The sequence below is a fragment of the Notamacropus eugenii genome, chromosome 4, assembly GCF_028372415.1.
Source record: "Notamacropus eugenii isolate mMacEug1 chromosome 4, mMacEug1.pri_v2, whole genome shotgun sequence".
In the NCBI taxonomy this organism is placed as follows: Eukaryota; Metazoa; Chordata; class Mammalia; order Diprotodontia; family Macropodidae; genus Notamacropus; species Notamacropus eugenii.
Window position 1 is genome coordinate 126918326 of NC_092875.1, and position 22555 is coordinate 126940880.

Sequence of the window (22555 nt, forward strand, 5' to 3'; positions counted from 1 at the left end):
ACACACACACACACACACACACACACACACATATATATAGTTATATATATGTAGTTTATATATGTATAATTTATAAATTATAAATTCAACAAAATTGAGTCTCTAGAAGGCCAGTTAATTCAGAAAAAAAAGTCAATGTCATGGTCCTAAATGAACAGAACCTGGTAGGTTTTTACTAATGGCTAGGGATTTAGAATATTATGAGGTCTTGGGATTTGGTATCTTTATGTGGTCAGGAAGGAACCTAGTGCTCCTACAGACCTGAATGTGCAACTACCGTCAGTGGATTTGTAGATATCTCTTTTAAGGGTGAGCAATATCTCATGCAGTCTGTGTTAACTGTGGGATCAGTGTCTATGGAAGTTTATGTCCAGAAGTCCATTCTTCTGATCCTATCAGTTAGGATTTTATTATGAACCAAACTGTGGTGGTCAGCATTTGGTCCAAAACACCTTGATAGTGGGGTACACATTTGAAGGAGAAAACAAGGATGGACAGATGTATAGCATTGTTAAAAAACAGTTGAGGTGAGAAAGGGAATGATTCAACCTACATCCCTATAGCAAAGGACAATGGTTATGACATTGCTACTAGTAGTGTCAGTTTCTCTTTAGTGTAACTCATCAGAGATCATTCCCTATAGTTGGAGTCTATGATCCGTAGAAGACATCCTTCTTTCATGTATTTAATTGGGATGAAAGAACCTGATTCTAAGTCTCCCCATCATAACTGTGCACCTTCATTGCATGGGATTTTGGTTTTCTGCAAATGTTGGATTCGGATGTTAACTGGATATACTAAAACTGTAAATAATAAAATGAATATAATTTAAAAAAAACATATCTAGAAGGGTGAGGGTGAAAGATATTTCCTTTCTAGTAATGGTGACAAAGGAGGTAAGAATACATGCTTAATGAAATGAGGTTGGAATACCCATCTTTAATAACACTGTGTGGCCAGGGAAGAATATGGATGATACCTGGAGATTAATAAAAGTCTACAGTGAGTGGAATAAAGTAATTACACCAGTTTTTACAGCTTTTCCTGATCTTTCCAGTATGGTTCAATGAACCAGATAGTTCAGGCCTCAGGTGAGTTTTATGGAATTATTGATTTTGCCGGTGTTTTCTTTTCCATAGCGTTCAGCAGGCAGTTCAGACTCCGTAAAACAAAATGGGCTGCCTACCTACTGCCAGGTCAGTGGTTTTATATTCCAAGGCCCCAGGCCTGAAAAGCATCAGGTGGGGCTAAGCCAAGGACAGGAAAGAGGATAGTCTGTGGCCACAACATCTACAATGACCTTACGAAAACAGTCCAAACTCCCTCTACAAAGCAATACAGGTAAGAAAGGAGATCTGAACTGACTCTCCTTGGACTAAGAATCTTTATTAACTGCTCAGTGCTTTGGATGATGGCAAGAGAAAACAGACCCTAGAAGTCACTTCTTTCCACTCTCATAATAAACATTGTGGATTGATCTGTTTTTCTGTGATGAAGGTGCCTCTGCTACCCAGTCCTCTCTCTAATCAAGGAACAGAGAAGAGGTTGAATGTTGTCATGGTGACTCAACAGTTAAAAAATAAATTAAAAAGGACTGAGATTTATTCTCTTTTACTATCCCTTGCCCATATCAGCTAATATGTTTACCACTTCTATATGACAAAAGGAGGTACAAAGTCATTGTAGTTATTAGAGAATTAATTAATATTGTAATTATTAGAGAATCAGATAACAGAACAGAAAGGAACTTTTGAGATTTAGTCATTTGTACTACTTGCCATTATCACATCAACCTGTAGTCAGAGGACCTGGGTTCCAAACTCAGCTTTGCTATCTGTTGCCTGTATGACCTTGGATAAATCATTTCACTTCCCCGGACCTCCATTTCTTTATCCATAAAATTTGCTGGGGAAGCCCTATATAATGTCTATGGTTCTTTACAATCATAATTTTTTGATCCCATCATATTTTACTCATTATTCCAAAGTACAACCCCAATTACTTTTCCCCTCCCCCAGAGTGTTTTCTTTGTAGGGAGTTACTTTCACCAGTGCAGTTGGTGAAAAAATAGAATTAACCCATCCAGTCTTTGTTAAGCATTGTCTATGTGCCAGACACCAAGCTAGGTACTGGGAATACAAAACAAAACAAAACAAAATAGTTCTTATCTTCAAGAAGTTTACATTCTATGACAGGAGGAACAACATGCATATATGTGGACATATTCATACATATATACTATGTGCATACATGTCTATTAAATTTTTTCAAATTCACTAAGACTTTTGGGACATCGCACTCATAAATCGTAGCACATACATATGTATATACCTACACCTAAATATTATCACATTATATATGCTTATACACATATATGTATATATATATTTATATATGATTATACATGTGTAGTTACACACAGAGTAAATGTTTAGCAATTTGGGGGTGGGCACAAATAGTATTTGCAGGAGGGTGGAATCTGGAAAGCCCTAATGAAGAAGGTAACATTTGACGAGTGTTTTAAAAAGTTTATGGATTTTGATAAGTGAAAAGTGAGGAAGTGTCCTCCAGACACTGGGAACAGCCTGTGCAAAGGCACGGAGGTAGGATGGAATCTGTTGCTTGTTGAACAGCAAGAAGGCCAGTTTGACTGCACCATAGAATGTGTTAAATAAACCTTCAAGTACTTGTCTTGCCTAATATATTTTTGTTGAAATTTTTCAGGAATTTCCCACCTTCCCAAACATCCTGGCTGAGGGATCAAAGACTAGGTTTCCTTCCAGGCCTCAAAGGTCCTTACAATGCACCATAAAAGGGTGACTAAGCGTTGCTTTCTTTCGACCCCCCCTTGGTGCAACCATTTTGCAGTTGACCTTGGAGGCCAGGCATCAAACAAGATACCCAGCTCTTGGAAGCCAAGGGTCTCTGGGTCAGTCCCGAAGAGATGGAGGAAGGTCAAGTAGAGAATGTAGGCGACCAACGCCGGATAAGTAAACTGTGGAATGACACCTAGCTATCATAATAGCCAGCAGCCTCCCGCCCCTAGTACCAGACCCTTGCCCTCGTACCTGTCCCCTTCTAATTTGACAGGGAAGTTCTCAATCACTAATCCCCATTCCAAATCGCTTGTTAAACGCTGAAACTTTGCATCTCGGGAATTGTAGTTCTGATCACAGCCCAGGACTCCTGGTCCTCCTCTCCAGCTCCTGGGGATGTGCTCCATTGCCTAGTCCAGTCCGCACCCCTGACTGACTCTGGAGAGGGGGAAGGGATGGTGCAAAATTGCGCTCAGAGGGTGGATTCTGGGGGGGTATATGCTGGGGCTGAGAGGGGGGGAAGGGAGACTACATTTCCCAGACTGCCCGACTCGTGCAGGGAGTCGGCTCCTCCAGTTTGCGTGAGGGCTGCAGGTTGATCTTGGTTGCAGATGAGCGCAGAATTTATAAGCGAGAGCAAGTGAAGTGGGGGGGTGGGGAGTCCTGGGCAGAAGAAGTACCCTGGCCAGGCGAATTATGCATACGTTAGGCAAACACTGAGAGAATGGCTGTGGAAGGTAAGAGACATCTAAGTCCTATTTCCTGCAGCAGCAGCAGTTGCTGCATCGACACGCGCACCCCAATGCACCCATTGATGAGGATTGAGGGGATCGTTGGGGGAAGGGAGAGGGATGAGATGGGAAGGAAGGCGAGGGGGAGGGAATGGAGTTCTGCCGCCTCCAGCCCCTCACCTGGGCCACCCAGGAGAAGACATTGGGTAATCACTAGGGAGAGGTGGCCCAGAGGGGCGATGATGTGCAAAGGAATTAGGGTCTGGAGGTGGGGAGAGGATAAAAATCCCATTATGCAAATTGTTACTCCGGGAATTGGAGGGAAGCCTCAGCTACCCGGCCCGAAGTGCTAACCCCCACACTGATCTACCTGGCCCTCTCCAGCCTCCCCTGGCTAGCCGGTGGGTGGGTGATGAGCCCTTTTCGGGCCCCCACGTGGGGAGGGGGACCCTTGCCAGGTGCGTCATCCCCCCACTGCTCGGGATCTCGGATTGCGATTGGGCTGGAAACCCCTCCCTCCGACGCTGGGCTCTGAGCTGGGCGCGCAAGAGCAGCTGCGGCGCCTGTGCCGGGGGTGGAGAGGTGTCACTACACCTGTCTCCTTGTTCCCGCAGCCGCACTCGGTGGCTTGGGAAAGTTTGTGGGAACGGAATTCGTGCGGGGTGGGGGGTGGGAGGAAACTACTCGAATCCCTTCAAAGTGGTGGCGGGGTGGGGAGGGTTGTGATTCTATCTCTTGTTCCTTTCGGCATTTGGATCTCTTGTACCCGGTTTCCGAGTTTTGTTTGGCAACGATATCTGTAATTTACAGCGTCCACTAAGCTTCCTAGTTGGAGGCATGGTTGGGAATGGGAACATCCTGGGATTCCAGTAGGGGTGCAAGTCCTGGGGCCATAGGAGCATAAATTTAGAGTGCAGAGCCCTTCAGAGGGTATCCAGTACAAATGAGAAAACTGAGGCCCGGAGTGCCTGGGCCGAGATCTCAAAAGTAGTAAGTGGCAGTCAGTTTTCGAACTTAGGTCCTAACTCGCTCAGGTCTTTTGACTCCAGATCCAGTGCTCTGGCTGTAAAATTCCCATAACAGATACTTGCTTTATAAAAAATTAGGAGTTAATGATGAAACCTAGTCACTAATATTTATTATATAAAGTTGTGTGATGAGTCAAGACAGTCAGGAAATGATTGAGCGATGATGACTAAAGGTAGCCTTCACATTCTCATATATAGAGGATTACTTAGGGTATAGAAGGGCGGCACTGGGCCAAAGCCTTTCCCAGGCATCAAGGGCAAGAGAGAAGGCAACACCCCAGCAACAGAACTGGGCGCACTGCCACCGGGAAATGAGTCTATTCCTTGTGGGCAAGAGACAAGAACCAGTCTTCTGAGGGCCTCTTTCTTCTGGAGTAGAAAGAAAGAAGAATGGCTCTCCAGTTTAAACATCAGCCTTATCCTCCTAATAGTTCTTACTGTCAGCAGCCAGGTGTTTACCTTCTGCTTGTCGACCTTGTGAGCAGGAAACATTTATTTACCATTTAATTTCCATACATTGTCACCAGCTGTTACATTAATGTACATTTTCACACACACGTGTGTGTATCTATATCTCATTCAATTAATTCAGATTTATTAAATGCCTACTATGTGTTAGGCACAGGAAGCACTGGGGATACAAACAAGCAAATGACAGTCCCTACCCTCAAGGAGTTTACTGTCTAATGGGGGAAGCAATAAGAAAACAAATATATACAAATTAAGCTATATACAGACAACTAGGAAATAATTAACAGAGGGAAGACACTTGAATTAAGAGAGGATGGAAAAGTCTTCCAGGAAAAAGGATTTTTGTTGGACCTTAAAGGAAACCAGGGAAGTAAGAGTGGAGGAGGGAGAGCATTCCAGGCATGAAGGACCGCCAGAGAAAATGTTTGGAAGCAAGAAATGGAGTGTCTTGTTTGTGGAACAACCTGCAGTCTGGTGTCACTGGATCCATAGTGTGATGGGGAGTAAGGTAATGAAACCTTAGAAGGTAGAAGGGGCTAGGTTATGAAGGACTTTGAATGCCAAACAAAGCATTTTGTAGTTTATCCTGGAAGCAATACGGAGTCACTGCTGTTTTATTGAGTAGGGTGGCATAACATGATCAGGCCTGCACTTTAGGAAAATCACTTTAGTGGCTGCAGATTGGATTGCAGCAGGGAGAGACTTGAGGCAGGTGTTTTCTCTTTCTCCCTCTCTCTCTCTACCTCTTTCCCTTCCTCCCTCTCCCTTTCCTCCTCCCCCTCTCCATCTCTCCCTCTCCCTCTCCCTCTCTCTCTCTCTTTCTCTCTTTTTCTCTTTCTCTCTCTCCCTCTCTCTCTCTCTGTCTCTTTGTCTCTCTCTGTGTGTCTCTGTCTGTCTCTGTGTCTCTGTCTCTTTCTCTTTCTGTCTGTGTCTCTCTGTGTCTGTCTGTCTCTGTCTCCCTGCCCCTCACTGAGTTCTTATTCCTGTACCTCATAGGCATCATGAAAGTAACTCTGCTTTCTGCAGTTACATTGATAACTCTGCATACGGGATCACTTCAAATGAGGACCTAGCCTAGCTGACTTCATAATAGCTTGTTCTCCTGAAGACTGAGCAGTAAGGGATGCGAAGCCATTCAAATGAGGTGTAGTTCTCTCAGTTGTAATTGGTGTCACTTGTTGGAATAGGATGAGTATTGGACTTATTGGGCTTAGAATTTCTCTGTTACAGGGACTTCTTGAATGAGGAAGCTCTCTTTACCAATGAAGTTTGACACCTCTTCCATTTCTTTTCTTAGTTACCTAGAACATTGATAAGTTAAGTGATGTGCTTAGGGCTTATGTGGTTAGTATGTGTCAGAAGCATGACCCTAATCCAGAACTTTCTGGTTTTGAGACATCAGCTCTCTACTATTTGTTCTTTGTATATGAGAAAGAGAGAGGGTCATAGGAACATAGATGTAAAGTTAGAAGGAAGTTAAGAGGCCATCTACTCCAGTGCTGTCAAACTCAAATAGAAACAGATCCCTGCAGGGACATATTGACTTGGAAAACCACAAATTAATCTTATGCCGAATTTTTATATATTATGTTAAACATTTCTCAGTTACATTTTAATCTGGTTCTAGATTCACCTCCTCATTTTGCAGACAGAGAACTCAGGCTGAAGCGAGTTAAGTAACTTGTCCAAGGTCACACAGGTCATTGGTGGGATTTGAATTGAGGCCCTCTGACTTCAGTGTTGGTGCCCTTTCCCCCACTGAAATCCTCCTGGTAGCTTGTGATGTTGGATACTCAAAGACTGCCTATGCCATTCTACCAAGTTGGAAAATCTTTTAGTATAGGCGTGGCAACACCACTCTTTCTAACTTTGGAGAGGCTCTTTGTCAGGATGGCCAAAGGGTGAAAAAATGTGGAGCCATAGTTACTCTTAAAGACTGTCAACTAAGTTACAAAGGGCTTTCTAGATTTGTAAAGGAAATACCTACATTGTGAACAGAGATCCTTGACATATTGAAACCAGTATGTTTGTATGTGTATGTATACATCTGTGTATGTATGTATGTCTATGTATGTGTACATATACATATATAGTGTACATATTAATGTATAATAGGTATGTAGAATTGGTCATGTCCTTCTTATAGTTTTCCTCTCTTATTGAAGCATGATTTTACCCATAACAAGAGACTGGACCAAAACCCACTTAAAAGGACATAGGAGGGCTTTTTAAAAGAACTTTAGTTAGTGTCATCCCTGTCATTGGTCACCCAGATTGTTGTTGGGGATTTCTGAAGTTCTCAGTTTCCCTCAGGTGGCATTTGAGAGATTTGAAGCAAAGAAAGGAAAGAGGTAAACCAGCTGTTCCCCTTTAGAGGAATTGTTTCTCTTTTTAACATTTTATTCTGGTTTCCTAGGAGAGACACAGTAAAGGACTGACAGGATTTGGAAGGCCTGGTTCTGCATCTGCCACATTTGCTGTGTTACACTGGACAAAGCCTTTAACCCCACAGTGCAGCAGGCAATTTTTTAAGCCTCTCTAGTAACAGATGAGTTAAACAGATCTCTCTCAGTTTCCACTCTGGGAAGAAAAGAGATGTTATGAAAGGCAATGACCAGCACATCCTGCAGCAAGGACAGCGTATGCAATGTTCTATACCTATAATGCCCCACTTTTTCCAAGAAGGGACAAAGGTGCATTTTTCCTCCTCTTTTTTTTTTTTTTTTGTGACCCAGCTTGAGCATTACAATTAGTCTTCAGTTTTTTGTTATTGTGGTTGTTCTTCCCATGTATAGTATAGTAATAGTGGGTACTTTTTTTTCTTAATCATGGTGCTGTTTCCTTTGGATCAGTTCATATAAGTCCTCTCATGCTTCTCTGCATAAGACATGACTGATATAATTATTACAGGTTTCTTCCCTATATTCAACAAAGTGGATCTCTAGGTCCTTTCTGGTCTGTTCTAGTTAGCACATATATTTCAAAATGACAAGCCTTCATTGCTTCATTTCTTCTTCTTCTTCCTCTCTCTCTCTCTCTCTCTCTCTCTCTCTCTCTCTCTTTCTCTCCCCTCCCCCCTTTTTCTCCCTCATCCCCTATTATTTATTTATTTACTAATTCTAATCAGCTTTCCCCTCACAATTCATATAAATTATTGAGGTTTTACTTTGTAAATATCATTCCTTCTAAGTAAATTTGATAATTACACAATTACACAATCATCCTGGATTATGTGTCATATTTTAGTAGGATGACAAATTGGAGTATCCCAGAGGCAGATAACCAGATTGGTGAGGGGACTTGAGACTGTGCCATATGAGGATCAGTGAATGTCACTGGGAATGTTTAGACTGGAGAAGAAAAGACTGGATCTTCAAGTATTTGAAAGGTCATCAGGCTAGATTTGTTCTGTTTAGCCCCAGAGAATTAGGAGCAGTAGGTGGAGGTTTCAGAGAGGAAGATTAAAAATTATGTCAGCTGGAATTTCCAACAATTAAAATTACCTTAAAGTGAAGAGGCCTGCTTGGGAAGACTCACTAGAAAGCTTTAAGCCAAGGTGAGATCACCGCTTATTGAGGATATCACAGAAAGTCGTTGTGGTATAATACATAGGGTTCAGGGTGAAATCAGGAAGTGCATAGGTTCAAATCTTGTCTTAAATGCTTCCTAGCTATTAGATTCTGGACAAATCTCTCAACTTTTCAGAGATACAGTTTATTTGTTTGTTAAATGGGAATAATTGTAACTTTATAACTTTAACCTAAGTGAATATTGAACCCAGTGTTACATTTCCACCAGACTTTTGCAGCGTATAAACCAAGCAGCCACAGAATTGGGATGTAAAAAGAAGAGTAAGTTATAAGCAGGTAGTAGAAACAAAATCTATTAATATTTATTAAGAGCCTGTCTATGCTATGCTGAACATCATAAAGGATTTAAATATGAGTAAGACTTTCCCCTTCCCCCTCCTCATTATGGTCTAGTTGTGGGATCAGACTGTTTGATTTACCAGATATTCTTAAAACATTATATGCAAGGCATTGACAATGCAGAGACACAAAGGAAACATTTCTTACTCTCAAGTACCTTTCCCTCTTGGGGGTAGGAGGAGGGAGGGAGGACAGAAATATAATATATATACAAATAAGAATAATACTAATAAAAAAATGAATTTAATTCTCAGGTGGATTTATGATTACACTGATTTGTGTATCCCCTTCAGTGATGAAGATAATAACCCATGTGACTTTGCCAGTTCTGTGAGATTCTTGTTCATGTCTTCCCATAACTTTATGCCAAAGGACCTATCGTATGTACTGTGGGACTGCCAACATCCCATTGTAGCAATTGAGCTGAGTACCTGTTATTTGCTCTGTTTTGATCCTCCATTTCCCTGGTGACAGTCTTTATTCCTGATCTTCCTTGAAGTTCCTTATCTATTATGTTGCAGGCGGTCTATATCTACTATGCTCTTCCCAATTGCCTTCTGCGTGAGAATTGTTTTTAATTCCTTGGACATTAAAATGTTCCATGACATAGTCATATGTGCCTTTGTTTATGGGAGAATTGAGGGATTGTTCAGGAAATTTTGCAGCTTCTGGAAGGTAATCTGATTCAATGCCCTGTTTAATTTGGGCCCATCTCAGTATCCATATTTGCAGACTGACTGATACAGAGAGATAAAGAGATGGACAACCTATAGAGTTTGTCTGTGTGCTGTATGTCATAAAACTAGGCAATAGATATCTTTCACCCACTTGGTTTTTCTACACAAATGGTTAAGTTAAACTTGTTTTTGAGTGGTTTGAAATAAAGAAAACAGCCAGTGATATAAGAAATATTTAGTGTATTATAAAGTCTTAAGTTAGTAGTAATCTGAAGATTTTTAGATATTAAATATCCCAATAAAAAAAGATAAAAATTTTAAGGAACTTTGAATGGAGAGTCAGGATTAGTGAGAGAAATGATTATGAAACTGTTTGGGCGAAGGAAAAGGATGGAGTGTGTAGAGTGCTGCTAAGAGATACCGTAGAAAAGTCCTGAAAGTAGATAAAGACTGTAAATCCTAGGAGATATCAAAGCTACTGTTGACATATAATGAGTCTGGTCACTCCAAATTTGGAAACAAAGTGACAGGCAATATGTTGGTTGTGCTTGCCTACATACAGTAGACTGTAAGTGCCCTTTTAAGGTCAGGGACTCTGGTTATCATCTTTAGATACTCATATGTGTGATTTTCATGGAGCAGGGGAAACTCTTAGTTCCTTACCTTTTCTTTACCTTAGAGCAGTGGTTGTCAAATTTTTGGTTCTAGGACCCAGGACCTTCTTAAAAATTACTGAAGACCCTTCAAACAGCTTTTGTGGATTATATCTATAGATATTTACTGTATTAAAAATTGAAACACTTAGTATTATTATGAAAATAATTTTGATCACATGGCCTCCCAGAAAAGGTCTTGGGGACTTCCAGGATCTAACTTTTGAAAGCCACTGCCCCAGAGTTTTGCCTGATAAGGATAAGGATGGAATGAGGCAGTCATGATGAAATTAGTTTGAGGATTTAGTCATGGGATGGGAGGTGTGCAAAGGGGAATTTGGCTCCTAGGCTTTGAATTTGGAAAATTAGAAAACAGGTGCTATCCACCTATAGCAAGACAAAAGCTCCTATTGAGTTAGATAATGGGGCATCCTGAATAGCAGCATGTCATGTGCATCCCATCTAGAAAGTGTGCGTGTGTATACATATGTGTGTATGCATGTATGTATGTGTATATATACACATATAAAGATTTTTCTGCCACCTTCTCCCATCAAAGATTAATTTTTTTGCAAGCTCAGAGAAAGGGCCATTAAAAATAATAACTTTGAAAAATAAATTGTTAACTGATATCTGCTGTTTTTACATTGCCTAGCTTTGCCCTATAACTTTCTCCCATGTCCTCACTGAGATCCTGAAAATCATGCCTTATGATAAAGTTTGTTTTTTTAAAAGAATTAGAAAGAAGAGAAGAAAATCAGCATAGCTAATCAATATATTGGAAAAAAAGTATCTGCATCTCTGTGCAATGTTCTACACTCCTTCACCTTCCATCTAAACTCAGCAAAGAACTTGCAGATGTCTTCTCCTGTCTCTTCTTTGGGGTCCAGTAAAATCGGCACTTATTAATTGGAGGGAGGGGACTCATTTAGTATTCTATTTAAATCCTTCTCCTTCTCTCCCTATTTTTGGAATTTCTACTAATATTTTCACAGTTCAATTCAAAGTCTTATCTGATTTCTACCTCTACCCAGCCTAATATAGTAGTGTTTTTACACCTCTCTAACGTGCTTATTTTGTAGTATTTGTTATTCTAGTTATGTCTGTATCATGTCCTTCTATTAAGTTGCAAGCTCCCTGAAAGTTGACTGAAGCTGTTTTTTAAATGTTTGTTTATTTATTTTTAGTTTTCAACATTCATTTCCACAAAATTTTGAGTTCCAAATTTTCTCCCCATCTTTCCCCTCCTCTACCCCATGCACCTTGCATTCGGATTACCCCTTCCCTCAATATGCCCTCCCTTCTACCACACCCCTCCCTTTCCTTATCCCCATCTTCTCTCTTATCTTTCAGGGCAAGATTGATTTTTATACCCCATTGCCTATATTTCTTATTTCCCAGTTATAAGCAAAAACAATTCTTAACATTTTGTTCCTAAAATTTTGAGTTCCAACTTCTCTCTTTTCCTCTCTCCCCACCCATCCCCACTGAGAAGGCAAGCAATTTAATATAGGCTATATATGTGTAGTTTTGCAAAAGACTTCCATAATAGTCATGTTGTATAAGACGAACTATATTTCCCTCCATCCTATCCTGCCCCCCATTCCTTCTACTCTCTCTTTTGACCTTGTCCATCCCCAAAAGTGTTGTCTTCTAATTACTCCCTCCTCCCATTTGCCTTCCCTTCTATCATCCCCCACCCCACTTGTCCCCTTCTCTCCTACTTTCCTGTAGTGTAAGATAGATTTTCATACCAAATTGAGTGAGCATGTTATTCCCTTAAGCCAAATGTGAAGAGAGTAAGCTGCAGTTTTTCCCTCTCATCTCCTCTCTTTTTTTCTCCATTGAAAAAGCTTTTTCTTGCCTCTTTTATGAGAGGTAATTTGCCCCATTCTGTTTCTCTCTTTCTCTTCCCAATATATTCCTCTCTCACCCATTAATTTTATATTTTTAGATATCATCCCTTCTTATTAAACTCACCCTGTGCTGTCTGTCTGTCTCTCTCTATGTATATGTACATATGTGTGTGTGTTTATGGGTGTGTGTATGTATAATGTCTCCCACTACCCAAATACTGAGAAAAGTTTCAAGAATTACAAATATTATCTTTCCATGTAGGAATGTAAACAGTTCAACTTTAGAAAGTCCTTTATGATTTCTCTTTCTTGTTTACCTTTTCATGCTTCTCTTGATTCTTGTGTTTGAAAGTCACATTTTCTATTCAGTTCTGATCTTTTTATCAAGAATGCTTGAAAGTTCTCTATATCATTGAATTACCATTTTTTTTCCCTGAAGTATTATACTCAGTTTTGCTGGCTAGGTGATTCTTCCTTTTAATCCTAGTTCCGTTGACTTTTGGAATAACCTATTCCAAACCCTTTGATCCCTTAATGTAGAAGCTGCCAGATCCTGTGTTATCCTGATTGAATTTCCACAGTACTTGAATTGTTTCTTTCTAACTGCTTGCAATATTTTCTCCTTGACCTGGGAACTCTGGAATTTGGCTACAATATTCCTAGGAGTTTCTCTTTTTGGATCTCTTTCAGGAGGTGATTGATTGGTGAATTCTTTCAACATTTATTTTGCCCTGTGGTTCTAGAATATCAGGGCAGTTTTCCTTGATAATTTCATGAAAGATGATGTCTAGGCTATTTTTTTTTTTGATCATGGCTTTCAGGTAGTCCCATAATTTTTAAATTGTCTCTCCTGGATCTATTTTCTAGGTCAATTGTTTTTCCAATGAGATATTTCACATTATCTTCTATTTTTTCATTCTTTTGGTTTTGTTTTGTAATTTCTTAGTTTCTCATAAAGTCATTAGTTTCTATCTGTTCCATTCTAATTTTTAAAGAACTATTTTCTTCAGTGAGCTTTTGAACCTCCTTTTCCATTTGGTAATTCTGCTTTTGAAAGCATTCTTCTCCTCATTGGCTTTTTGAACCTCTTTTGCCAATTGAGTTAGCCTATTTTTCAAGGTGTTATTTTCTTCAGCATTTTTTTTGGTCTCCTTTAGCATGCTTTTCATGATTTTCTTGCATCTCTCTCATTTCTCTTTCCAGTTTTTCCTCCACCTCTCTTACTTGATTTTCAAAATCCTTTTTGAACTCTTCTATGGCCTGAGACCATTGCATATTTATTTTGGAGGCCTCTGATGGTAAGCATTGTTCTTCTTCATCCAAAAGAATGGAAGGAAATACCTGTTCATCAAGAAAGTAACCTTCTGTAGTCTTATTTTTTCCCCTTTTTTGGGCATTTTCTCAGCCATTTACTTGACTTTTGAGACCTTTGTCAAGAGTGAGGTATACTCTGGGGACCTGTAAGTTCTCAGTTCCTCCAAGGTGGCACAATCAAGGGAGAAGAGTTTACTCTTCTCCTGGCCTGCATACTGGTTTGGAAGCTACCAAAGCTTTTCTGTCCAGGATCTACAAGTAGAATTCCCTTTCCAGAACCTCCACCAGCTATACTCAGAGCTGAGATGCAGATCAGCGACTCAATTCTCCCAGGGTCTTTAGGTTGAGGGCTCTAAAAATGGATGCTGCTGATGCTTCTGCCAGCATGCTGCCTCCTCTTCCTCCTCCTCCACAGCTGCCTGGGGTTGGGGTTAAGGGAGTTCCCTGCTCCCTTGTCACCCAGTTGAAAAAGCTTTGTCACTAACCTTTGAAGCTGCCTTTGGAGATTGTGGGTTCAGGGATCTGAGAACTGTGGCTGCTGCCAGGGATTTCCACCCCCCCCCCAGGTCTGTTCCAGGTCCTGTCCCTGCCAGGGCCCATGCCGAGCTATGCTTCCTTTGGATCCATGCTCTGTGCAGTAGACCTTTCCTGTTGGCCTTCCAGCTTACCTTGGGCTGGAAATCTCTTTCATTCTGTCGTTTTGTGGCTTCTGCTGCTCTAGAATTTGTTTAGAGTCATTTTTTACAGGTATTTTATGGACTGTGGGGGAGGAGCTCGAGTATGTATGTCTTTCTACTCTGCCCTCTTGGGTCTGCTCCCCTGAAGCTAAGTTTTAACTAAAGCTAAACTTTGTGTCTTCTTCAGCACCCAGACCAGGACCTTAATAGATGCATAATAAATATTGTTAAATTAATCAATTGATCTTTCCTTTCGAAGTTGAATGTAAGGAACTCTGGAGAAATGCATGGGTGAAAGAAAGAAGAGGGTTGGGTTAGATGGTCTTTGACCTTCTTTCCATCTCTAAATCCTATGTTAGGAAGGCAGACCATTCTTAAAATCATGACATAAACCAAACTCTCTCCCTTTTTGATGTGAAAGGAAGCTGTTGATTGATGAGAACATACAATTTGGAGAAAGGGGCTTTCTCTTATTAAAGGACTATCACTTGGGAATTGGATTTAGCAGAAGAGAACTGTATGCCTGTCTTTTTTTGGTTGACTTCTTTATTTTGGAGGAGAGACATCCCAAAATGTCAGCTAAAAATCTACATTATAATTTTGTTGTATATTTCAAAGGAATAGCAAGTTGTACATAGTAGGTTGGCACTTTCATGTACAATTGTCTTTTTTTATTGTACTCTATTATGGAAATACCTGGTTTTTTCCCATAAATTAAAAATTTTTTAAAATTAAGCTGAGAATGTAAATTTTTAAGCTGCTTGTGAAGTTATCCATTCATTTCTACTTACAGGGAAAGGGCATGTTTTCTCCTTGATCTTTTGGTTGTTCCTACATATTAAAGACACAATCTTAAATCCCCCCAAAAATTCCTTCTGGCGCTCTTGGAGGTGAGATCTGAAAATCACCCTTGATCCTCCCATCAGTTCTGGTTGGGTGCTGCCTAACCTCTTCTCAAGGCCACACTTCTTCCCATGTGGATGCTGCCTTTGTAAAACTACAGGTGCCTGTGCTGAAGCTTAATTGTTGTCCACACTGGCTTCTCCACCATGTTTTTGTGTGTAATGCAGTAGTGACACCCTCCCTTAGCCTGTGCAGTGTGGAGATGAAAGCAAAGGTGGCTATATTTAGTCTGATTTTTCTGAAGTGTGGGTGCAGGATGATTCCAGCTCAGCCCACTTCAACAAGTGAAAGCCAGTGCAGGCAGAACAGCCTTCTGAAGGGATCCTTTCTTTCTTTAAAGATCTGCTATTAGAGAAGGGCTAGGAGAGGACACTTCACTTGTGAGCTGGAGGGGGGCGATGTGCTATCCCTTTCCTCACCTACTATTGTTCTGCTATTCTTTTATAACAGTAGAAAATGTCTTTATCATGAACCATTTGACAAGAGTATACTCAACACACGCAGGGAACATTGCTCAACACTCAACCAGGGCTTGGAAGGCCTCTTATAGAACATACTTAGTCTTTCTCAATGAGTTTATGCTCTGAAAGGGAAGATAGGACAAGCTAATAGAAAAATATAAATTTAAGCATTAGAAAAATGAAACAAAGGAGGAGAGGGAAACTATGCTAGCATGTTAGAGAATAGGTGGAGTTAATGAGGGGAGGGGAGAGATGCAGGTCTTTAAAGAGGTTTTTCCAGTAATAAGTGGTATAATGGGAAGATTGCTACACTTGAAGTCAGAAAGTACCTACCTTCCACTCGTCTCCAAAGCTTACTGGTTTGTATGGCCTGAAGGAAGTTATATAACTATCTTCTGCCTCAGTCTTTTCATTTGTGTTCCAGATTACATTTCAGTAAGTACGCTTTTCTTTTTTGTTTTTGTGTCCTTGTGTCTGGTACATAGTAGGTACTTAGTAGATGCTTATTGATATCTGTAAAGTAGAGATAATAATATCTGTAAAACCTCCCAGAACTCTTAAAGGAATAATGATATATGTGTGTGTTTGCCTTCTGAGTTCTACATGAAATATGTACATATATAGTATAGGTATATATAGGTACATTTGTGTAGGTATACTATACCTACACACGTACACACATATGTACATATATATGCACACACATAGGTCAGAAGAAGAGATATACTGTCAAGGTCTCTCTGAAGAGCTTTGGAATTGATCGTGTGTCATGGAAGACGCTGGCATAGCACTGTCCAGCATAGTGTATCCACATCAAAGATGGCACTTTGCTCTATGAGCAAGCAGAATTGAAGTAGCTCAAAAAAAATGCTAGATATGCAAATTTAGAGAATCCATCCCTAATGTTTGCATGAACTATTTCTGTCTGACCTGTGGTAGAACATTCTGAGCTGATATTGGTCTGATCAGCCATAGTCAGATATACTGTAACTTGATTCTAACATAGTGATGTCATTTGGGTCCTCTTTGAGAACAAAGGATGACAACCAGCCATATATACATGTGTGTACCTATACAGATACATAGAGATATTGATGCATATATATACATACATGTGCATACACATATACATATACACACATACACACATATGTGTGTATAGTGCTTCACAAACTTTCAAGTACCGCATAAATGTCATATTATGTATATGGGAGATTTAGAAAGAGACTTAGGATGAAGTTAAGAGCCAGGAGTAGATTTAGTGCTAACTTGGGTAGCAGAGAATAGTTGCACCTTCTATTTCTGAAAGGCATCGGTGCATACTTCTAAGGGTGATAAGGGACTCCCCTTTTCTGAAGAATCTGAATAGAAATGCAACTTTATTTCTAGTATATCTGATACCTCATTGGTGATAAGGGAAAGAAATCTATCTGGAGTTTTTCTAGCCCTAGGTGAATCTAACATAGTATCACATAGCTCATTTATTTCTTTCTTCTAACTTGAGCAGTTCAGATATTTTTAGATAGAGATTGTTTGCTTTAAAAGTTTTGGAAGTTTCCGTTTTATCTTGGAGAGTGTGGTCTTAGTGGATGGAATGTTAGACCTAGAGTCATAAGCCTTGGGTTCAGATTTCACCTTTGTCACTTACTAGGTATGCGACCACAGGGGAATAACAATGTTTCCTAACTTCAGTTTTTTCCCGTATAAAATTGAGGAATTATTTTATATTGCTTCTAAAGCCCATTCTAGTTTTTACTCTGTGACACTATGATATTCATTTTTAGCATATGGTGCAGATTCTGAATAGGAACATTAAGTTCTTGCCCCCAAGATAGCAAGACGCGTGTTTTGTTTTGTTTTTGTTTTTTAACTCAGTGGTGGTCATTGATACACATCATCTTAACTCACATCCTTTGTGAATAATGTCATAAATTCCAACATAGGTTCTCTGGGCTAATTGACATCATTACTGGAATGCTATATGTCTTTGTCCTTAGATCTGTTTTGGTAAACCTTTTAAATTTATTGGATTCAAAGAAATAAGTACAGGCTGTCCCAAAAGTTTTTGTATAGTTCAAAATCTTTAATAGCACTTGCTGTGGGTTATGCTCTGTGGGAGGCCCTAGGGATACCAAGACCCATAGAAACAGACCCTGTCCTTAGAGAGTTTACAATTCCCTATAGGGAAACCACATGATTGCAGATATATAAATTCAAAATAAGTAAAAAAGTGGCCAACTTTGAGATTCCTTCCTTTTTTAAACTTGCGTAAGAATGAAACTGGATAGGATAGCAGATACGTTGGATGGTAAAACTCAGCCTGAGTCAGATCCTATGAGTCAATCACCTGTAAAGCCTTACTGTCATTGTGAGGCAGAAACAACTCTTGCTTTGCCAAGTCATTGCAGGACTTTGTAGGGCCCCTACTAAGCTGGCAAAGGCTCTGAGTAATGCATGGTGATGGATTGTGTCTGTCAGTGAACCAGTCTAACTCAAGAGGGTTTGTTGCCAGAAAAAATGGTTTTCCTTTTGACCATGGCAATTCACAAAGAAGTACCTACTCACTAAGGCAGAGAGAGAGGCAGTGATCTGTGTTGGAGGTGTAAAGTGCCCATACCACTGAAATCGTGATCCCTTCAAAGAGTGTCAGTCAAACTCAGCATGAGTTGGCAGCATGATGTGGCAGCCAAATGAGCTAATTAATGATGTCTTGAGCTTCATTAATAGAAGTATGGTGTGTTCAGAGCAAAGGAGGCAATGGTGTCACTGTACCCACATCTGGTAGATTTATCTCATTATGCCTGACACTTTTTTAGAAGGGACATTGACATCCTAGAGAGTGTATATTTCTCTGGATACTTGTCAATATCTTTTCTAAAATGTAGCATTGGTAGAAAGACATGGGGATGTTTAACGTAAGCAAGAGGAAGAAGATGTTGGGTGAGACATGAGTGAGATTTTTAGATATTTGAAAGGCTACCATTGGAGAAATCCATCTTATTCAGCTTGACCTTGGAACATAGAAATGGGAGCAATTAAATTAATCAAGAATTTAGTAAGCCCCTACTTTGTGCCAAGTACTAGACTAGGAGGTTGGAACAGAAAGAAAAAAAAAAACAGTCTCTGTCCTGAAGAAGCATATATTCCACTGGTGGTAGATATAGAGTATGTAACAATATGTACCTAAATTCAACTAAACATAATTTTGGAAGCAGGGGTGATGTGGAAGAACTAGCAAATTGAAGAGTCATGAAGGGCCTCTTATAGAATGTAGCTTGTGAGCCTGAAGAAATTAGGGTATCCTAGGATGGTAGGTAGGTAGCCTATTTTGATGGGAATGTCTCATAGCAGGTAGACCAGTTAGGCTAGCGCATTGTGCAGAAGGGGGAATAATAAGTAATTACTCTGTAAAGATTGCTTAGAATCATATTGAGATAGCAAAGTGGCACAGTGAAGATAGTGTTGGACTTGGAGTCAGGAAGACATGAGTTTGAATCTTGCCTCAGACACTTATTAGCTATAGGTCCCTGGACAAGTAATGTGACTTCTCTCAGCCTTTTCTGTAAAATGGGGTTAGTAGTAGCACCTACCTCACGGAGTTGTTGTGAGCATCAAATGAGTTAAGTAAAGTGCTTTGCTATTCTTAAAGAGTTACATAAATGCTAGTTATTGTGATTATTATGTATTGGTTTGTCCTGCCAGAGGAGTTTTTATCCTATTCTAAAGCAAAAGGGAGTTGCTGAAACTTCTTGAGCAGGACATAATACTATGGTTTCCCCTTTGCTTTAGGTATATCAATTTGGCAGATGGGTAGGAGGGGGCTTAGAGAGGAGTCTGGGTAAGAGATGCTGAGGGGCTGGAATTAGAGAAGTGGGAATGCTGTGCCTCTAACCTGCTCAATGTGGAAGGGATAAGTGTAATCTCTTCACTTGCACGCATTTTTTAGAGCTGAATTGTCATTTCTCTTATCTGGAAAGTGAGGACAATAAGAGCACCTATATCATAGGGTTGTTTTGAGGATCAAATGAAATTTTATATATATATACATATATTATATATAAAAACAAATATTAAAGTGCTATATAAATATTAGTTATTTGTTGTGGTCTTTTTGCATTAAAATATAAGGTAAATTACAGAGAGAGTGGGAGAAGGGAATAGTTTAGATGGTATGAGGAGAGATAAGAAAGTTCAAAATGAACTCGGGGAATATGACAGACCCAGGAAAGATTAAAAATAATTGATGTGCAGGAGTGAAGATTAAATAACATATATTTGAAATTAGCTCAGTTAACATAGTCAAGTGACTTCAATCGGTGTTCATCTGCACCTGAATAGGAACAAAGATGGTGGATGATGGGAGCAATACAGTGTTAGGATTTCTTGTCCTTTTTGGACAAGGGACAAGAGATTCAAGAGCATAGCATAAAGAGAATGGTTTAACCATAGAGTCAAGATTTTGAAGGGAGGAAAATGAAGCCAGAGCACAAGTCATGGGTTGGGACAGTAGGGAGGAGTCAGTGGAATGACTGAAAGTTGAAGTGATGACAGAGACAAGTTTTAGTAGGGAGGAATGAGGTCCAGGGAGAGATGGGAGGATGGGAGGTTATGGTTAGAGAAATTTCAGCATGGTGGTGGAACATTGATGAGTGATGGTGACATCAAGAGTATAATACTTTTTATGGATGGAGTTGAGTTAGATACTGGAAGTTGAGGAGTTTGATACATTGGGAAGCAAGGGTATTTGAAGGGACATCATCATGTAAATACAAGTCCCTGGAATAGAAAATCAGGAGTTGGGCTGGAGAGGAAGCCAGTGAGCTAGATATTGAATGCCTTGAAAGAGGAAAGGAGCATCACCTGGGGGCTAGTAGAGAGCAGAATCTGGATGGAGTTAACTACAAAGGAAGAGAGGTTACTGAGTGATGGTGGCAGGGAAAGGGTCTGGGAAGTAACGGTGAGGAATAAGAAGCATGCCCACTTTTTTTCTTGATGTAGTTTGTGGAGGGTTGAGGATAATTATATACAGTACTAGAAAGGATGGTCAGAGATGGATGCAGTTGTCTTCTGGGGGAGCCAGGACTACAAGATTAGAGGGTGACAGAAGAAGCATGGGAAGAAAAGGTTTGATTTGAAGGGCAACGGGTAAATCTTGCAGAAGAATAGATTTCATCTCAAATAATAAAGCTCCTAACTTCCTAAACATTAGAGCTATCCAATAATTAATAAGAATAGTAATAATAATAATGATAGCTAACATTTATATAACACTTACTATGTGCAAGGCATTGTGTTAATTGCTTTACAGTTATTGTTTCATTTGATCCTCATAACAACTGTAGGAGTTAGGTGCTATTCTAGGGGTATGGTGAGTTCTCCCTGCACTAGAGGTGTTTGCATAGAAATTGTATTGGCATTTGAGGAGCCATTTCAAAGATACCATTTGAGTGTGGGTTTGATTAGAACATTCAGACTTCTGTGACCTCTCAGGTTCCTTCCATTCTAATTTTTGACAAGTAAAGTTAACTGACCCATAGTCAGCTTACCACAGCAGAACTACAATGGATCTGTTATATCTGTCATCCATGTGAGTATTTCCTCCAAGATGGGTTTCACAACCCATTTGTGTCTGCTCATTTCATGTTACTCTACTACAAATCCTCTCATAAATCTGCTATACTTTCCATCTCTTGCTGTCATGTGAACTGTTGGAGGAAGTAGGCAATCTTGCTACTTGGCTGGTACATTTTCCTTTTGGTCTTATAGCTTTCTGATAATATTGTTTATGCCATTTCTCCTGTCCTTCTCCTCATTTATAATGTGTTTCGGCTGCTCACACTTACCACACACATCTCTGTTGCTCTTTAGATAACCCATAATGTCGCTTCTCTGGAGGCTATGATATTCCGTGACTCATAGTCAAGAAGAATCACTGGGAAAATATTGGTATTAAGAAGGCAGGAAGAAGCTTGTTTCAGGCAGGCAGAAGCTTGGAGTCATTAAAAGAACTCATTGTCTTTTCCCTGAAACCCACATCTCCTCCTGATTCCCCTACTTTTGTATAATATACTACAGTTCTTCCAGTCATCCAGATTAAAAACCTAGGACAGGGGTGGAGAATCTGTGGCCTCAAGGCCACTTGTGGCCTTCTAGGTTCTCAGGTATGGCCCCTTGACTGAATCTAAACTTCATATGGGATTTGTAATGTGGAGTTTAGATTCAGTCAAAGGGTCATACTTGAGGACCTAGAGGGCCACATGTAGCCCGGAAGCTTCAGGTTCCTTACCCCGACCCACTGTACTTTTATTCTTTTCTCTTGTAACTCATCTAACTTTTCCTTCAAGAGTTTAGATGCTAGGCCACTTGGTACATATATGTTCACTTTCCTTAGTGTAGAAATACAGTATGATTTGTTATTCTATGAAAGCTGAGTGGTATTTGCCACCAGGTACAGTTGCTATGGAAATTAATAAGGGTGACTTTTCTCCAGCACAAGCGAATTCAGGAGAAGCTGGAGGCTGGGTCCAGGCTGTATGCATCTTTTGCTTAAACTTACATACCTCTTAAGTATGTTAAGTGGGACAGATTGGAATTTTCCCGCTCTAATCTGATACCATATAGCTCACCAGGTATCAAACCTGAATTTATGCATCTTCTTTCTGCTTGCTGTCCCTGATTTTGACTTAATTTCTTCTTTAGATTATGGCATTGGTCCTGTTGAACTCTTCAGTGGGCAATCCTATCATTGGCTTCCACTTAAAACATTGCTATTGCTTGGGTGCCATCCATTCCAAGACCCATGTTCCCACTGGCCAGTAACCTCTGAGTTCTTATGCCGTGACTCATAACCTGTATTAGAATGACCTGACCCCTCCTTGGAACAGGGATCTGTCCAAGATGGGATCTGTCCAAGGTCATCCTTTTAGCTTGTGGTAGACAGACCCCTGTCTTCTGACCCCTCCTCTCCAGTGCTCTTCACCACCCCAAACAGCCTTTTTGTTTATCTCCTAGTTTGTCTTATAAAATATATAGGTTTGGT

General features: G+C 40.1%; 1 protein-coding gene across 13 annotated transcripts in view; it reads left to right on the forward strand.

Moving 5' to 3' along the window:
- Positions 1–3140: 3140 nt before the first annotated feature.
- SAMD12 (sterile alpha motif domain containing 12) overlaps positions 3141–22555 on the forward strand; it is a 513637-nt gene continuing 494222 nt past the window's right edge. For 6 of the 13 annotated variants that reach the window (XM_072603232.1, XM_072603222.1, XM_072603226.1 and 3 more), the window contains exon 1: positions 3189–3553. In XM_072603232.1, the coding sequence (XP_072459333.1) occupies positions 3541–3553 (13 nt within the window). In that variant the 5' untranslated portion in view covers positions 3189–3540. Of the gene's footprint in view, positions 3554–22555 lie in introns of all 13 variants that reach the window. The other 7 variants (XM_072603227.1, XM_072603221.1, XM_072603223.1 and 4 more) reach the window with 3 other exon arrangements.